Consider the following 14,956-nt stretch of genomic DNA (forward strand, 5'->3'; position numbering starts at 1 on the left):
GACCTGGCACCAGGGTTACCTGAGGCTGTGCTTTCAAAACACATATTTTCTTTGGGTCATTCCATGTAGACTCTACAAAATCAGCTGAAATGCTCCTCCTGACAGTGCATGGAATTGCAGAACAGGAATCAATAAAGGAAAAACCGGAAAGATAAGATTCTAACAAATTGCTCTGAAGTAATTACAGGGAAAGTTGATTTATAGAACATGTAAAATGTCATATTTTTAATTCTGTTGAGCTATTTAAAATAATAGCTGCAGAGATACTGGAAAAAATTAATTGGGTAACATAAGTGATAGTTCTGTGAAGTCAGTTAACTGGGTTCAAATATATCTCAAATGTGTTGGTTCTGAGCCACATTTTTAGTAACGTGGACAACTGAGAGACTACTGGAAAAACATTCCATTTCAACTATAAAAACACATTTTTCATCTAATTAAAACAGATGACCAGTGAAATCAAAAAATAGTGTGCATATGCTAAGTACAGTGAGATTGCTAAATTCCCTCCAAAATGTCACACTTGCATGTTGATGAACTTCATCTCATGCTAAAGATACCACACATTTGGGAATAAAAATAAATGTCTTCTCCATGATATTGTGTAGTTAAGTGTCACATCTTGGCAATTCAAAATTAAAATCAGTTGTATCATGAGATGTTTTCGTGCCAGAAATCAGAAAAACTGAACCTGAACACTGATACTGAAGCATGAATTAGCAGAGCTGGGCCTATAAAGCTTACCTGAAATCACTTTTGGACAAACCCTCTGAGCAGCAGCAGTAGCACTCTATTCCTATCAAATAAAGGGATCTTGTGGCCTTAAAGCAGCCCCTGCTGCTAAAGGTCTTCATAAACACACACAGTTGATGATATGCTCAAAGTACACCTTAACCAGAGATAGACAAGGCAAAAGAGGTGTTTTATACTTCCAGCTGGAAACTTAACTTGATGTTTGAGACTATCCAGTCTGATTAGAATCAAAGCATGGTAGAGATTTCAGTTTATTACTTGACTATTGTAATGTATTAATAAAGGAAAGCTGCTCAATTAATAATACTGAAGTGAACAGCTGAGTTTGAAATGATCTGGAACAGTGATTTTTCCTCTTAATGGAATCTTTATGGTTGAAGGACAGGTCTCTAGAACAGGAAGATCAGTGGAAAAAAGAACAACTTTCTAGGAAAATATTCTTAAGATAATTAATAAGGTTTATAAACCATAGAATGTCCAAGCCCCAAAATGAAAGGGTGCCAGACTTTAACTAGCTAAAATTGAATAACATTAGAGAATGAATAACAGTAGAGATGAGTGACCTGGGCAAAAGACAGTGTGACTTCAAGCTCAAGGTTTTTTGTTGGGCTATTTGTGTGGCACCTGTGCTGCTGTGTCTTGGCTGCTGTTCTTTGTGCTAGGGAAATCAGAGCCAGCAGAGCAATGTCATGGTACAGTAGTTGTCATTGTGAAGTAGCATCTTTGTTTAGACATACCATTAGAATACACTGGAATTGTGCTGCAGGCCATTCAGTCTTCTGAACAGAATGTTGTAATTCAGTCCAGCTGTTTTACATAACTTCTGGTCCTGTGCAACGTCAAAAAAAAAAAAAAGAAAATTTTGCGATTACTGGTGTTAATAGCTGTTTCTTTTCTCTTCAGTGAAAAACATTTTTAAATATTTTCAGCAAATATTAAAAGATTATATCCTTAAAACCATATTTTTCATACAATGTCAGTGATGTAGGCTAGATGTGTATTTTTGGGAGAGACTAAAGGACTGGTAGATGTAACTGTGTATATATACACACTTTTCAAGGATATAAATATACATGTGTTTAGGTTTATATGTAATATCTGCACTGTTAATGAAAAGGGCAAGGAAAACTGTCTATGCCTGTATTGCTAGTTCGGTTGTGCAGCTTCTGGTTTCTATGTTCCTTTCCCATCTTTCAGGCCATTTAATTATTTCCAACTCTGTAAATACTGTTTCATGTGTATGTTTTTTCCCCCACTTCCCTAAAGTGCCTTGTGCCATTAGGGCTGATGGATGATGGCAGGTGCCATGTTCCTGACTCAGTCCATAGCCTTCCCCCATCCTGACTACTAGTGCACAGACTGTCCTGAGATGGATGTAAAGAAAAACCATACATAGCCAGGATGTTCCTCTTCATTAAATAAATTTCAAAATTCCTGTGAATAGGGCACCCTTAATATACAAACTGTATTTTATATGCATTTGACCTAGTTGTGTCTCATAGTTTCCTTGAATTTGTAATAGACTGTGTGATCTGCACAGTGCTATGTCTAGTTCTAAACTGAAAACTTCCTTCTCCCTTCTTTTTAGCCATTTCAGTCAAGGCAGAAGCACCTGACTTTGGAGGAACTGTTTGGAACCTCTGTACAAAAGGAACAGCCTGCAGCTCCATATCCCAATCCAGAGAGAATGGAGAAGCTGCAGACAGACACACCTGCCAGAGAGCAGCACAGTTTGCTTTTGCCTTTTTCCTTTGACCAGTCACCAGTAATGCAACAATCCCTGGGGAAATCTGAAAGTCCGAGCGTTAAAACCAGTGCCAATCAGCAGGACTGTTTAACACCTATGATAATACCTCCAGCTTCAGTTTCCCAGCCTGATATGAAAAATGTTTCAAGCTATTCAGTCCGTTTAAGCCCTGTTCTTAATTCAGCCTCGACAATGGAAGCTACCCCTGCTCAGATGCTTCCTGGCCTCAAACAAAGCAACAGTATAATGCAAGTTATGCAGCAAGCTGCCAAGCCCATATCCCCACTGGTGAATCAGCCGCCATCTGAAGTGAACCACACTCCACAGAATCTAATGGCTGGCCAAAGCCAGCTCATAGCACCCTTGACAACAGCCAACACAGGGACTGTCTCAAATGCATCTCATACAAGTGTTGATCTTCTCCAGAAACTCAGGTTGACCCCACAGCATGACCAAACACAACAGCAGTCTCTCGCTAAGATTCCCTTAACACCAAACATCTCTGCCTCAGTTGGGCAACTTGCAACACCAGAAAGCTTCAAAGAATCTCACAGTAAGCCATCAGCCTTGAACAGCAAGATAATCTCTCCCCTTCAGGTATTCTGTGGGCTTTGATATCCGTGAAGCTTTAGAGTACATGTATTTTCCCTTGAAAAACGTGCTGTTATATATTAGCTGTTTGAAGATAATGAAGGACTTCCACTGTGTGATATTGATTGAATGGCTAGGTTAGAAATCCAATTCCATTAGTTTTGTGTCATTAGCATCAGCTGTCAGTGACAGACCTGTCTGTAGAGCAGGAGGTTTTTCAAAGTGGTGCTGTTAGTGGGTGAAAACGTACTAAAGATTTCATCTGTACTCGTGTCAGAAAAGCACTGCTCAGAGCTGGGGATCTGAGAAGGGACAGAAGGTTACAGGCTGAGCAGTGTGATGAGAGTTGATGTGGTGGAAGTCTAGCCTGTTCCTTATTTGACAATGTACAGTTAACAATTTCCTTTTTCTGATTATTTTGTTTTGAGTGTTTTGTACTCCTTCAATTTTGACCCACTTCTGGGGGTACCTGTAGGGTGCATAGAGATGTGGCTTTATAGGTTTGCCATAATATTGAAAGCATAAAACTTAAATTCAGATTTTTCCTCTTTTTCCAGCTTCCCATTAATTATATCAGTTTTACAAAATTGATTTAATTGTGTCTAAAATCTGCTGAAATTTGCATTTTTGTGGCTTTCTTAAAAACAGAGAACCACCTCTGGAAATGGAGCTGTGGATGGTAACTTGTGAATTTTGCTTTTTTTTTTTTCTTTAACTCAGACTGTACAACAAAACAAGGAATCAGAAGTATTTCCACAGCCAAAAACTTTGTCTAAAGCAAGTCAAGTAAGTGGATAAGTACCTCTGCTAATTGTTCGTTGGTTTACTTAGAAAGGGGAAAAAAACCAGCTGCAGTACACAGTTGATATCTCAAACAGTCACTGCCCACTGACCATATGTAAAGAGTTCTTGTGAAACAGAACTGTACTGGAGGAAGGGGGAGCTCCTGTCAATGTGGTGCTCTTGTATAGTCCCTCTTTTTGTTGGTTCTAATGCAGAAATGAAAACACATTTTTGGATTCACAGCCTTGCACTGAGTTTGCACCATTTGAACTGTTGGAGTTTTTTTAATGTTGCAAGCAGGGAGTATTAATGCCATAATACTGTAGTAGGGCTATTAGCCTTGGCCCAACCTTAAGCACCCCAGAGGCTTAAAATGCAATCCTTGCCTTACTGTCTCTGTTTTCCTGAGATACCTTGTATTGTATTAAAAGATACAAAGCAGAAAAAATTGGAAGATTAAAGAAAAAAAAAATAACACTTGTTATTGCAAAACTTGTAATAGCAAGTTTTAGCAATCTAAAAACAATTTTAAGTTCTTAGAACTGCCTCGGGTAACAGTTTAAAATAATGTCGATTTTAAGTTTCAAGTTGCAGTTACAAAATAACTGGTAACAGTAAAGTGTTCAAGAATGTTTTAATTATCTTTTTGTTATGTATTCATTTTAGGACACCATCTGTATTTTAATTCTACTTTTCCCTTATGCACCCACTCCTTTTTCAGATCTCTTGCCTCATTCTTGTCAAACTTGCTCTCCATGAAAGCAGTTTTAGTAGCATGCCCAGATCTGATTGTGAAGGCAAAAAAATGACCCTACTTGAAGTAAAATGCTGTTTTAGCTACTGGCCTGCTATAAGATAAGCTCTACAGTCTGTTCATGACCCAGTTAGTAAACAATTACCTAATTAAAAGCATTTTATATGGATTTGGGAATTTCAAGAAACATGTGCATGTTGTATAGTAAACTGTCAGTTTAAACACATTGTCTTCAGCTGAAATCCCACGCTGTGAGTCTTCACAGTTTTGACTACAAGAAAATCAATTTGTTAGTTCTGCTGTTGTTGATGTTTTATACACACATTAACTTCAGATGGCTTCGGAGGGCTTTTTCCTCTGAAGATCCTTGGTTATCCAAGGGGAACTCTTTCTGCTGACATATCAAACATCTTTACATATCACATTTAGTGTTGCTTTTCTTTGGAGTGAGATTGGCTTGTTTCTTTTTTTTTCACCATGTTGGTCATCCTGGGAGCCTGAGCAAGACATAGATTATCATCCTGAGTAACGATTGCAGTTATCAGGACATGCCAGAGTTAACTCAAAGCGGATGCTTATTTGTGTCCAGTTGATGCAAATGTAGTAGCCTTATAAATGTGCAATTTATGTTTAAAAGGAAAAGTGGTTAAGGCTGTATGTGGATTTTTGTAATGAAATGGAGACAGAACTGTGGAATGATGAGGTGGGAAGATGGTCCTCAAAATATTTCCATCCCACATCCCCCCAAGGGAAAACAGAATATTTCAGTGTACTCCAATGTTTTAATTGTTATTCAGCAGTCTCTTTAAATATGTTGGAGATGCACTTAAAATTTGAAGTAAAGTGTTTGTGGGATACCATAGAAGTGGGGCTGCAGGAAGCAGGACTGGTCTTTCTGAAAATTCCTAAGAAAAATAATAATTTGCAAAACAGCCATAGGCTCTTTTGATTACTTAAGTGAAAATCTCGACTTTTGTTGTATGTGTTACGTTCCAGAAATTCTGGAAGGTAGAAACCACATGAGTAGGAAGGAGTCTGCATACAAGAATGTTCAAGGCTGCTACCTTCTTCAGCTTTGAAAATGAGTACTGTTGATACTAATCTTCATAGGTAGATATTTCTTCATTAAGAGCAACTATTCTTCAACATCTGACTGAATAATTTTGGCTACAATTTATTTCATTTTCTTTATGCTCATCTCTCCAGCCTTTAGAGCATCATTCATTCTTACTGAACACAGTGCTTATTAATTTTCTGTTCTTCTACAGGTTGCAGCTCCACAGTTTGTTACAGCCACGACGACAGTAACGCCTTCAGTGCTCTTGTCTCCAAGTGTGTTTCAGCAATCAGCTACAAAAGCTACTGAAGTGGAGAATAAAGCCAGTTCTTCTTCGCCTTTAACACTTGGAACAACAGAAATTCAGACTACACCTCCTACTGTTCTCAGCAGGTCCCAGCTTCAAGAAGCACTGATACATCTAATAAAGGTAGTGTCTATACAGAGCTCAGTTTCTGAGGGATGGGGTTCCAAGCACATAAGGCAGAAGTGACAAATTCTGTACCCCTATAACTCCTTTTGCCCTGAAAGATTACAAAAGATGTTCTGTTCTGTTGGAAGGGGCAGATTACTCCACACTGTACACAGAGTATGGCACAGCTTGCTCCTTTTGATTGAGATGTGGAGGACTTAGAAGAACAGAGTACCTGGGATGTGTCCTTTCACGTCCATATGAATTTGTAGACAAGTGAGAAGTAACTTGCACTTAGTAGAAACTGCTATGAGGGGGGAGTTGATTTTGTTGTCTTTTTAAGTGTTCCACTTCCCCAAGGAAAGCTTTCCTGTTTTCCGTTCCCTAGAACCTTTCATCATCTTTACTTTCAGTGTGTTTCTTTGAGATGGAAATTGCAAAGTTTTAGCTCTGCTATTTTCAGGAACTAAAAAGTTCTGTTGAATTAAATCTGTGATGTTGGGACAAGCTGTGCATTGAGATGATTTTGACCTCTAATGTCATGGTGAAGTTGCCATGAATGACGAACAGTTCTTCCTTAGCTCAGGATTCTCTTGCTCGCTCCGTGCTGGTTTTAGTAGAGCTTATACCCAAAATGCAAGTCTAAAAATAACAGTATCTTCCCAGTGACCAAAAAAGGCATTACCAGATCCCATTATTAGGTTGCCTGATTTATCTGTTCCATTTTACATAACCTTTTCTTCTATTGGTGTGTATGGGTTTTCTAATTAAAGATTTAAACTAATCTTGGAATTGAGCTCACCTGCCAATATTCTTGAGTGGTGATTTTAGAGAGCTGACAAGGATATTTGTCTCCAGTCTTTACAGAGAGAGAGGTGAATGAAGACAAAAATAGGCATATTCTACAGCATGGGAGTACTCAAACAGCACTCTAAGGAGGATAGCAACTGCTTTCAGATCTTGTAAAGAGAGTATGACACCCTCAAGCTAACTGATTAGATACCAGTTTTGTAAACTTGTCATTTGAAGGAATTAGGCTCGAGAAATATCTGTAAATATTGTCCATAGATTAAACCAATCCACTTCCCAGTCATGCTTTGACATTAGAATTCTTGTAGAGCACACTGCAATCCCATTCAGGCTGTTCTGCCTGACAAACATCACATCTGACACTCAGGCAGACTTGATTTGGGAAACTGTACATAGGATGGGATTCTTTGTGCCTAAGACTATGGTTTGGACTCTGGAGGGAAGCAAAATGTGGCCAGGCTGACACAGTGACCCCTGTCTGTTTGTTTGAGTATCCAGAGTGCCTGGTGATCCCTTTAGCTCCTGACCAGCTTCATGGGTCACAGCCCATGTGTGTTCCAAAAGCACCTTTTGTGCAGGCACACAGCTCGTTCCCTTATCAGCTGGAAGGAATCCTTATGACAACTTAAGTGGCATTAAATTGAACTCTTCTTGCCTCTTTTTACTAATGTTTCTAATGTGTTTCTGTTTTTCCTGCAGAATGATTCCCGTTTTCTCAGCACTATCCATGAAGTCTACTTGCAAATCCTAACCAAGAGTACAGACAACATCAAGCTATAATTGAAGCTGAATTTACTTAAAATATGTTGATTTTAGAAACAATTATGCCTCATCTATAAAACTAATATTTTTGTAAAAGAATATTTAGTTTTCAATGTCTTGAATTTGAACCTGTTAGGAAAGATTATTCCTTAAATACTTATGAAAGTAATGTTCTCAGAATGATCTAGGTTTTCACTGTGATCATCACCAGCAAACCTTTTTTTTATTGGGGAGGGGACTTAAGTTGCATCTGAGCTCTCATTAGCATTAAGTGAATGTGCAAATGTTTGCTCTGGCTCTCATTCCTGGCTGTATTCACTGTTCAAGGGTTACAGACTCAAAACTATTTCAACCAGCAAATGCACAGTATAGTACACTACAGCGTACCTGAACAAAATTCAGTTGTGGGAACCTAGTTCCAGTTTGAAGGACTAAGGAAAATGAGAAGACAATGCACAAAGCTGGCAGGTGTGGGGAAAGAAAGGGTCTGGAAGCCAGGCCATTGGAGCTAAATCTTTAACAAAAGTCTAAAAAAGTGATTTGCTCAGTACATTAGCAGTCTTTAGGTAATGTGGGTAAATTTATCTTTTCAATATTTCATTGATCTTATTTGTTTCTGCGTTACTGACATAAAACACCCAAGTGAGTAAGGCCATTTTCTCTAAAAAGGCAAAATTTGAAATATGCAAAATCTTCAGTGATTGTATCATAGTTAGGAGACCACCACTGGAAGACTCTCTTCCTGTTCAGCAGTGTTTGATAAAATTTAAACATTTTGTTCCCTTTTAGCTTAAGGATGGACCACATCATAGTTGGCTTTCATTCCTCAGTTGTGTTGGAACTGCAGTGTTGAAAATTATGCAGATGGGAAACAAATGCATGCTTTTTTTCTGTTGCCCTCTCCTCAAATTATTAGTGCACACTTCATAGTCTGAAGTTTATCTAATTAAAATGTTACTGCTTTGTATATGTGATTTAGTAAGTCACTATTCACTAAGAATTTAACTGGGTACCTTCCCATTTGAAATCAGAAAATTTTTAATTATACTTTCTTATGCTGCTGTGTTGGTTTACCCATGGGTTGTATTTATTTCTTAAAGGCATGCAAAGGTAACTAATCTTGACTTCAGGTCCCAACCTTCTCCAGCAATAGTACTTTTAAAGGATGCTTTTTCAGTAGAAAACTGTTGGGTTATTGAGTAAAGAGAGAATCTGTAGTGAGTTATGATGCACTGCTTCATTCTTTTCCCTCTAGCACTATTGAAATATGAAGAAAAATATTGTTTGGCTCCTTACAACATATATGTAAGTATAGATATCCTAAGGATTACTTAATGTTGGCGTAGTCAAAGGTGCATGGCCATTTCATTGGAAACTAGTAACTGAGCTTTAATTGTGACTTGTTCACAAATCACGATGTTTTAGATACAACAAATATTTACATTTTTATGTATTTGATCTATTTTAGGTTTTTTCCTAGCTTTTTAGTGGAAAATATATTATGTTTAGCACTGGCTGCCTTCTGAAAAGCTCTTTCCAGCCTTTGAGTTCAGTGTTTCCAGTTAAAATGTATAGTATATTGTTAGAAAAATGTGCAAGATTCAGGGAAAGATGCTAATGTGCATTCATCAAGAATTATATTGGATTGAATGGTAGCATTTGAATTCAGCAATACAAACTCAAACTTGGTAAGGAAGATAGGAGCTTCTTCCATAAATTCTGGAGTTCAATACTGTGTATGCACATAAACAGTGAGACTCAAATTAGATTGAAGGTCTTAACTAATTTTCTGTTGGGGTTTTTAGGCAAAGTTTCACTGAAAGGGACAAACCAGTGAGCAGTTCCTCTGAACAAGAATGGACAGTCTAAGCCAAATAGAGGGTTGCTCTTACCTGGATTTAGCAAAGATGGAGTCCATAACTTCTCACTTCTTGTGGACAGCTTCTGGTTTCTTCAAACAAAGTTTTGATAAAAGTTTGTAAGAATAGAAATGTTGGAAGTTGATAGTGCACGTCGGTACTGTTTGCTAAATACAGTCATATCCAAAGATCTGTAGAAATGATAGGAAGGAGTTGTATTTTGAGTTCTTCAGCCATATACAAAAGTCCTAATACTTTGAATATCCTTGTGAGGGTTCCTGGGCAGCTGGAAGCAAGCAGTTGGCAGACCCTTACTTCACTTTGGTTTTGTAGTGTCCTGGTAGCAACAGGTTGTTGGTTTACTTCCCTGCCCAAACTTTCTGAATTAATTGACAGAGAACCAGAGTTGAAATTGTAGTGTCCACGGCAAACTTCACACCTTGAACAAGTGCATGTGTTTGTTCCAACCTCTGTGTGTGGCCAGCAGACTCGGGAAGCCCCCACTGCAGAGGTGTGACAAGTGCCAGGGGAGTGGCTTTAATAAATCAACTCCCTTAATTAAAAGCTCATTGTAAAACACAAGCTCAGTTACAGTGGAAAATTTGGTGTGGTTTTTTTTTTTTTTTAATGTGGTCTGTGAATTTAAAAACTTTTTTTCCCTAATTTTTTAAATTTTTTATATAAGTTTGAAATTACCAGCTTGTTGAAGTGCTTGGTTTCGTGTTATCTGCATGTAGGGATAACCAGTGTGTAGCAAGTTACTTTGAGGCATCACAGGAAATGATTGTGACCATTTTCAAGTGATTTTTGTTTTAAACTACTGGCTTAATGGGGATTTTATGTATTCTTTCTGGGAATCAAAAGCTGATTAGTTCAGACTACACTCCCCAAATTAATTCTTACCTAAGCCTGTTTTTTGTGGCTCACACTAAAGTTACTTTAGGTTTGAGTTTGGAATTTTACTTTTTCCCTAATCAAATACAGTTTTAAAACCTACAGCTGCTGAATTGTTCAAGAAAATCAAAATTCTCAGTTTTGTAGTTAGACTTTCTCTGTTGTTACTGAACAATGCAAAGTTTATATGAAAGGTGCCTAATAGCTATTAACTTTAGAAGCAGAATATCTTTCCAAATTAAACAAGATTTGCAGAATGAGTGATAAAAAAAATTCAAGTGATTCATCCTGATTTAATATAAAATGTGTAATTCTGTGTATAAATACTCAATATTTAAACACTCACTGATGGATGTATCATTTTTGCTTGCATTTCTAATTGCTTCATTTTGGTTTATTTCTGAAACCCATTATGCCACATGTAGTCACTGATAGAATTTCTGAAATGTTTTGGAAAGCAAACATTTATTTGGGACTTCTTGGTTTTTAAAAGTATTCTAAGCAAATCAGCCACCTTTTTTGCCAGGTATTTGGGTTGCTTTGTACAGCATATCTTAACAAGAGGAATGTGTGCAATATGTATCACCTCATTTTTGTCTGGCAATATTATGAAAATGTTAAGATGCAATATCTTCCTTTCACTTCAAGTTGGAAAAATTGCAGTACCTCTGATTTGGTGGTGTATTTATTTTTATCGATTCAGTGTATGGGCATATGGTTAGTTAGGGTTTTTTATGTACCTTATGTGCTTTTAGTAATTTCTGAGTTTTATCACTTCTGCATATGCACCAGTTGTAGCCATTTGCATGTTCTTTCAATATGAAGACCATGGGGAAGGGGGGGCTTCAGGAAAGACTTCTGGAAACCGGAGTAATTGTAAGTCAATAAATGTAGATACTGCATCATTAACGTTTTTGGTATGGTGTGGGTTTTATAGCACCTATGTATGTTTGCAGTTATTAAGTTATTGCATAAATGTTTAAGAATGAGCATTTTTTCATCCAAAATTTTGTATGTTTGCAAATATATTTTTGTAATAAAACTTCAAAACAAATGTTTCAGCACCTCCTAAAACCTTGTGACGTTTCCTTTTATTCCTAGAGTTCTATTAGCCTACTGGAAGGTTCAGGTTTTATTTAGAGTTAATATTTTCCAGAGAAGAAACTCAAATTCCTTACTCCATTCTGGGGCTAGAACCAAAATTGCATTTGTCCCCTAAGAAAATGCAACCTGACTGCTTGAAGGGCAGTGGGGAACAGCCTCTACAAGGTCGTCTGCTGCTGTCAGCAGCCTTGTATTTTGAATTTGATAAACAGATACGTTTCCTCTCACATTAAGAAACGCAGCTGCAATTTCACTGGCTTGTAAGTACAGCTCTAACTGTGTTTAGTGCCTTTCTGTATCACTTTTTTATGGTATCCCCTTTCATCCATCTAGACATGGCATTTGATTCTCAGTCCAGTGTTGGTCTTTGATCCAAGACATTGGAATTTGCAGTTGTCCTCCTACCATACCTGATTGATATCATGCAACTGATTGATCCAAATTTCACAAAGTAAAATAGGGAAGCTGATGAGGATGAAAAACATAGAAATTCATCTTGAAATTAAACAAAACCTTATGCCTAAATCCCTTAATCTTAGCAAGATGCTTATTCCCATTCTAACTACCCATAGGAGCTGGTGCTTGCAGGGCAGATGAAATGTCCGGGGAGGCCCCTGGAGAATGGCGTTTGTTGCTGTAATGGTTCATGTTGGACTGATTCCTGTACTATGTCCAGAAGCAGATTCTTCTAATAGAAGACTGCCATACAAAACAGGTACAGAAGTCATGGATTTACCATAAGGTAATTGAAAAAACAAGAAGTGAAAACAGCTTAGAATCAAATTTTAAATTCTGGAATCTAGATCTAAATTCTGTGTTAGGTGTGTTGCCTGTTTGGTCAATATCAAGAATATTTTTTTAATTCTCAGTGCCATTAATCTGTTTGTCTTCTCTGGATCCAGGTATTCCTCGTCACTGTAATTCACATGAAGTGCTCCCCTTTGGTTTGGGAATAAGGTAATTCTTCTGAATTTCTTTGTGTAGCTCCAGCTAAACCAGGCACTGTACAAAAAGTTTATGCAAACCAAAGTCTTTTTGGCCTTTTCTCTCTTGATCCTTTGTGCTCTACAGTCATGTTTTTGGAAAGTGCATGAGAGCAGGGATTGAATGTATGCTACGATGGTGATATGTGCTGAATAGGATCAGGCAATAGGCATTAGGCTTCTTAAAGCTCATCCTCTAAAATTCAGATTTTATTTGCAGGCTTGCAGAATGAAATATCAAGTTGCAGCTCATGTTCATGGGCCAAATTAATTGGAGTTAGTGGACTCACATTTGGTAAGGGTTCAGCTACACTTCCTTCTCACTACAGAAGATACTGAGGTGGGTTAACTTTAACACCTGTCATTCATACAGCTTTTTTTCATTTTTGAACAGGTTGCCTTCAAGTTACTAAAGAGTCTATTATGGCTGAGGTAAATTTCTCTTCAGTTTAGTTTTCTAATCAGAATATTAGAAATTATAATGTATGTTATTGAAAGAGATTTCCAGTGCCCAGTAGTGGATTTTTTTCACCTATCTTCACACAACTTCAGGTGTGAATCAGCTTTTTTCTATCTTCTAGATTTTGATTGGGGGATTTATACTAATTTAGGAGAATGAAACTTCTGTGATAGACTTGCAACTTAAAATATAGCCATGAACTGTAAAGCTCATCCTTGTCAGTTATGCAACAATTTTTACTTCCTTTACATAAGACACTCCTAATCAGGCTCAAAAAGCATTGAGAAAAGAGGGCAGTGAAGGGAGATTTTTATCAGTTGCTGCATTTTTGAAAGAGCACTGGCAATAAAACAAGAGGGAAAGGACCACTGAATAGAAGATTCCTGAGAAGAAAGCAAGGGAAGGAATAGCAAAATAGTTTATGTAAATATGAAAGGGGATGTTGTAGAGAAAAAAGTATGGCCTGTGAAGGTATTTCCTGAAGCACAGAAGAATTTAAGTTACAGTTTTGTTTCTGTACTGTTGCATGTCTTCAGGTGTTCTCAAAGCTCAAATGCAGCTTGCCTGTAAGAATTCAGAGTATTTCAGGGCGTGTTCAGAAAATGACTGGGCAGACATGATTTCCTTGCTCTAATTCTTCAGGTCTGCTATGGGGTTTTTTAACCTCTGGTAATGAAGCAGCACAGTGGAGCTGACTGATTCACAGTCAATGTGAAAAAAGTCTTTACTTGATGGCCTCCCATTACAGTTTAAAATCTGCTACATAGAATAAGGCTGCTTGTACCTAGTTGCCTTTTGACTTTTATTTTAAATAGACCTTTAAAAATATTTCTACCATAATCCATTCTTTAAAATTCAAGAAGGTTCATTTTACAAAATCAACCTTGGGAAATAAAACCACAAAAAAATAAGCTTTATATACTGGCTGAAATGAAAGCACTTGCCCTTAGGCCTTTCTTGGAAACATGCAGGGATGTGATGTAATTGCACAAGTTTTACTTCTTTTTTCCTCATAAATAAGTTAAGAAGCTTTCAAGAGTATCTACAGAGCAAAAATCACCCAGCCTGGCTCCTGTATACAAAACTCTATGTTGGTCTTAATTTAGGAAGCATATGACTTGTACATCCTGCCCGAACTTCTTGTGGTTCAGAAGAGGGATGGGAGAGGCCTAGCAGGTTATCCAGCTTTCTCATGTAGGCTTGAGATTTATGGGTGATGCTAAGTGCCTGCTCTGGTTTACATTTTAAGCATCAAACAAATTGGCTTCTGTCCTCTGGGGACACAGTTCTCTCATGTAACAAAACTGCTGCAAAGGAAGCTTCTGTCATCTTAAACTCCCCACAAGAATTGAGGTACAAGGGTGCAGTTAAAGCCTGCAGGATCTGGATGTATACAGAGTCTGCTGTGGTTTACTATGAGCCCTGGTGTGATCTTCAGGATGGAAGGCACAGGGTGCCCATTATAAAGAAAGATCTCTACTTTTCAATGTTTTTAATAGGAAAATTCTGCCACAACAGAAGCTTTTACAGAAAACCCAAAGGTTTGGTTAGAAACACATGCAGTAATTTTAATAAGGGTTTGAAAGTAAATTAATATTCTTCAGATATGAAGATAGCTGAGGGAAACTGCTAACATAACAGACATGTGAAGATAATGTAGATTCATAGTATGTAGTGCCTGAGCCTGTGATGTAGCTTTATCTGACACTTTGTTTTAGATAAAAAAGCCTCATCTTATTACTGCTCCTATACCTGTTCTCATGCAGTACATATAATTTCTTGCAATTACTGGTGATGTGCTGCAGAGACATAGGAGATTTTTTCTTTTTTCTTTTCCTTAAATTCATTAGCAGCTAAATAATGTTATTACTGAAGATGATCTCAACAATCTGTTCCATGTCTAACTGAAGTCACTGTGTTTTTGCATGTGGAAGGATGTGTTGGTGGTGCATAATGGTCTGCATAATGAGAGAATGCTCTGGCATCA

At 37.5% G+C, this 14,956-nt stretch overlaps 1 protein-coding gene and 1 long non-coding RNA gene across 4 annotated transcripts in view; one reads left to right on the forward strand and one right to left on the reverse strand.

The window, feature by feature from the left end:
- LOC116449486 overlaps positions 1-9,648 on the reverse strand; it is a 58,324-nt gene extending 48,676 nt beyond the window's left edge. For both annotated transcript variants that reach the window (XR_004242400.1, XR_004242399.1), the window contains exons 1-2: positions 9,562-9,648; positions 1,491-1,582 (exon numbers count right to left, since the gene is read on the reverse strand). This is a non-coding gene — a long non-coding RNA (uncharacterized LOC116449486). The remainder of the gene's footprint in view (positions 1-1,490; positions 1,583-9,561) is intronic.
- The window catches only part of DCP1A (decapping mRNA 1A), a 32,237-nt gene extending 20,741 nt beyond the window's left edge, over positions 1-11,496 (forward strand). Inside the window, exons 7-10 of one of the 2 annotated variants that reach the window (XM_032121083.1) lie at positions 2,342-3,097; positions 3,812-3,877; positions 5,897-6,115; positions 7,607-11,496. In XM_032121083.1, the coding sequence (XP_031976974.1) occupies positions 2,342-3,097; positions 3,812-3,877; positions 5,897-6,115; positions 7,607-7,687 (1,122 nt within the window). In that variant the 3' untranslated portion in view covers positions 7,688-11,496. The remainder of the gene's footprint in view (positions 1-2,341; positions 3,098-3,811; positions 3,878-5,896; positions 6,116-7,606) is intronic. The other variant, XM_032121084.1, reaches the window with a different exon arrangement.
- The last annotated feature ends 3,460 nt before the right edge of the window (positions 11,497-14,956 follow it).

This window comes from Corvus moneduloides, chromosome 11 (assembly GCF_009650955.1).
Source record: "Corvus moneduloides isolate bCorMon1 chromosome 11, bCorMon1.pri, whole genome shotgun sequence".
NCBI lineage: Eukaryota > Metazoa > Chordata > Aves > Passeriformes > Corvidae > Corvus > Corvus moneduloides.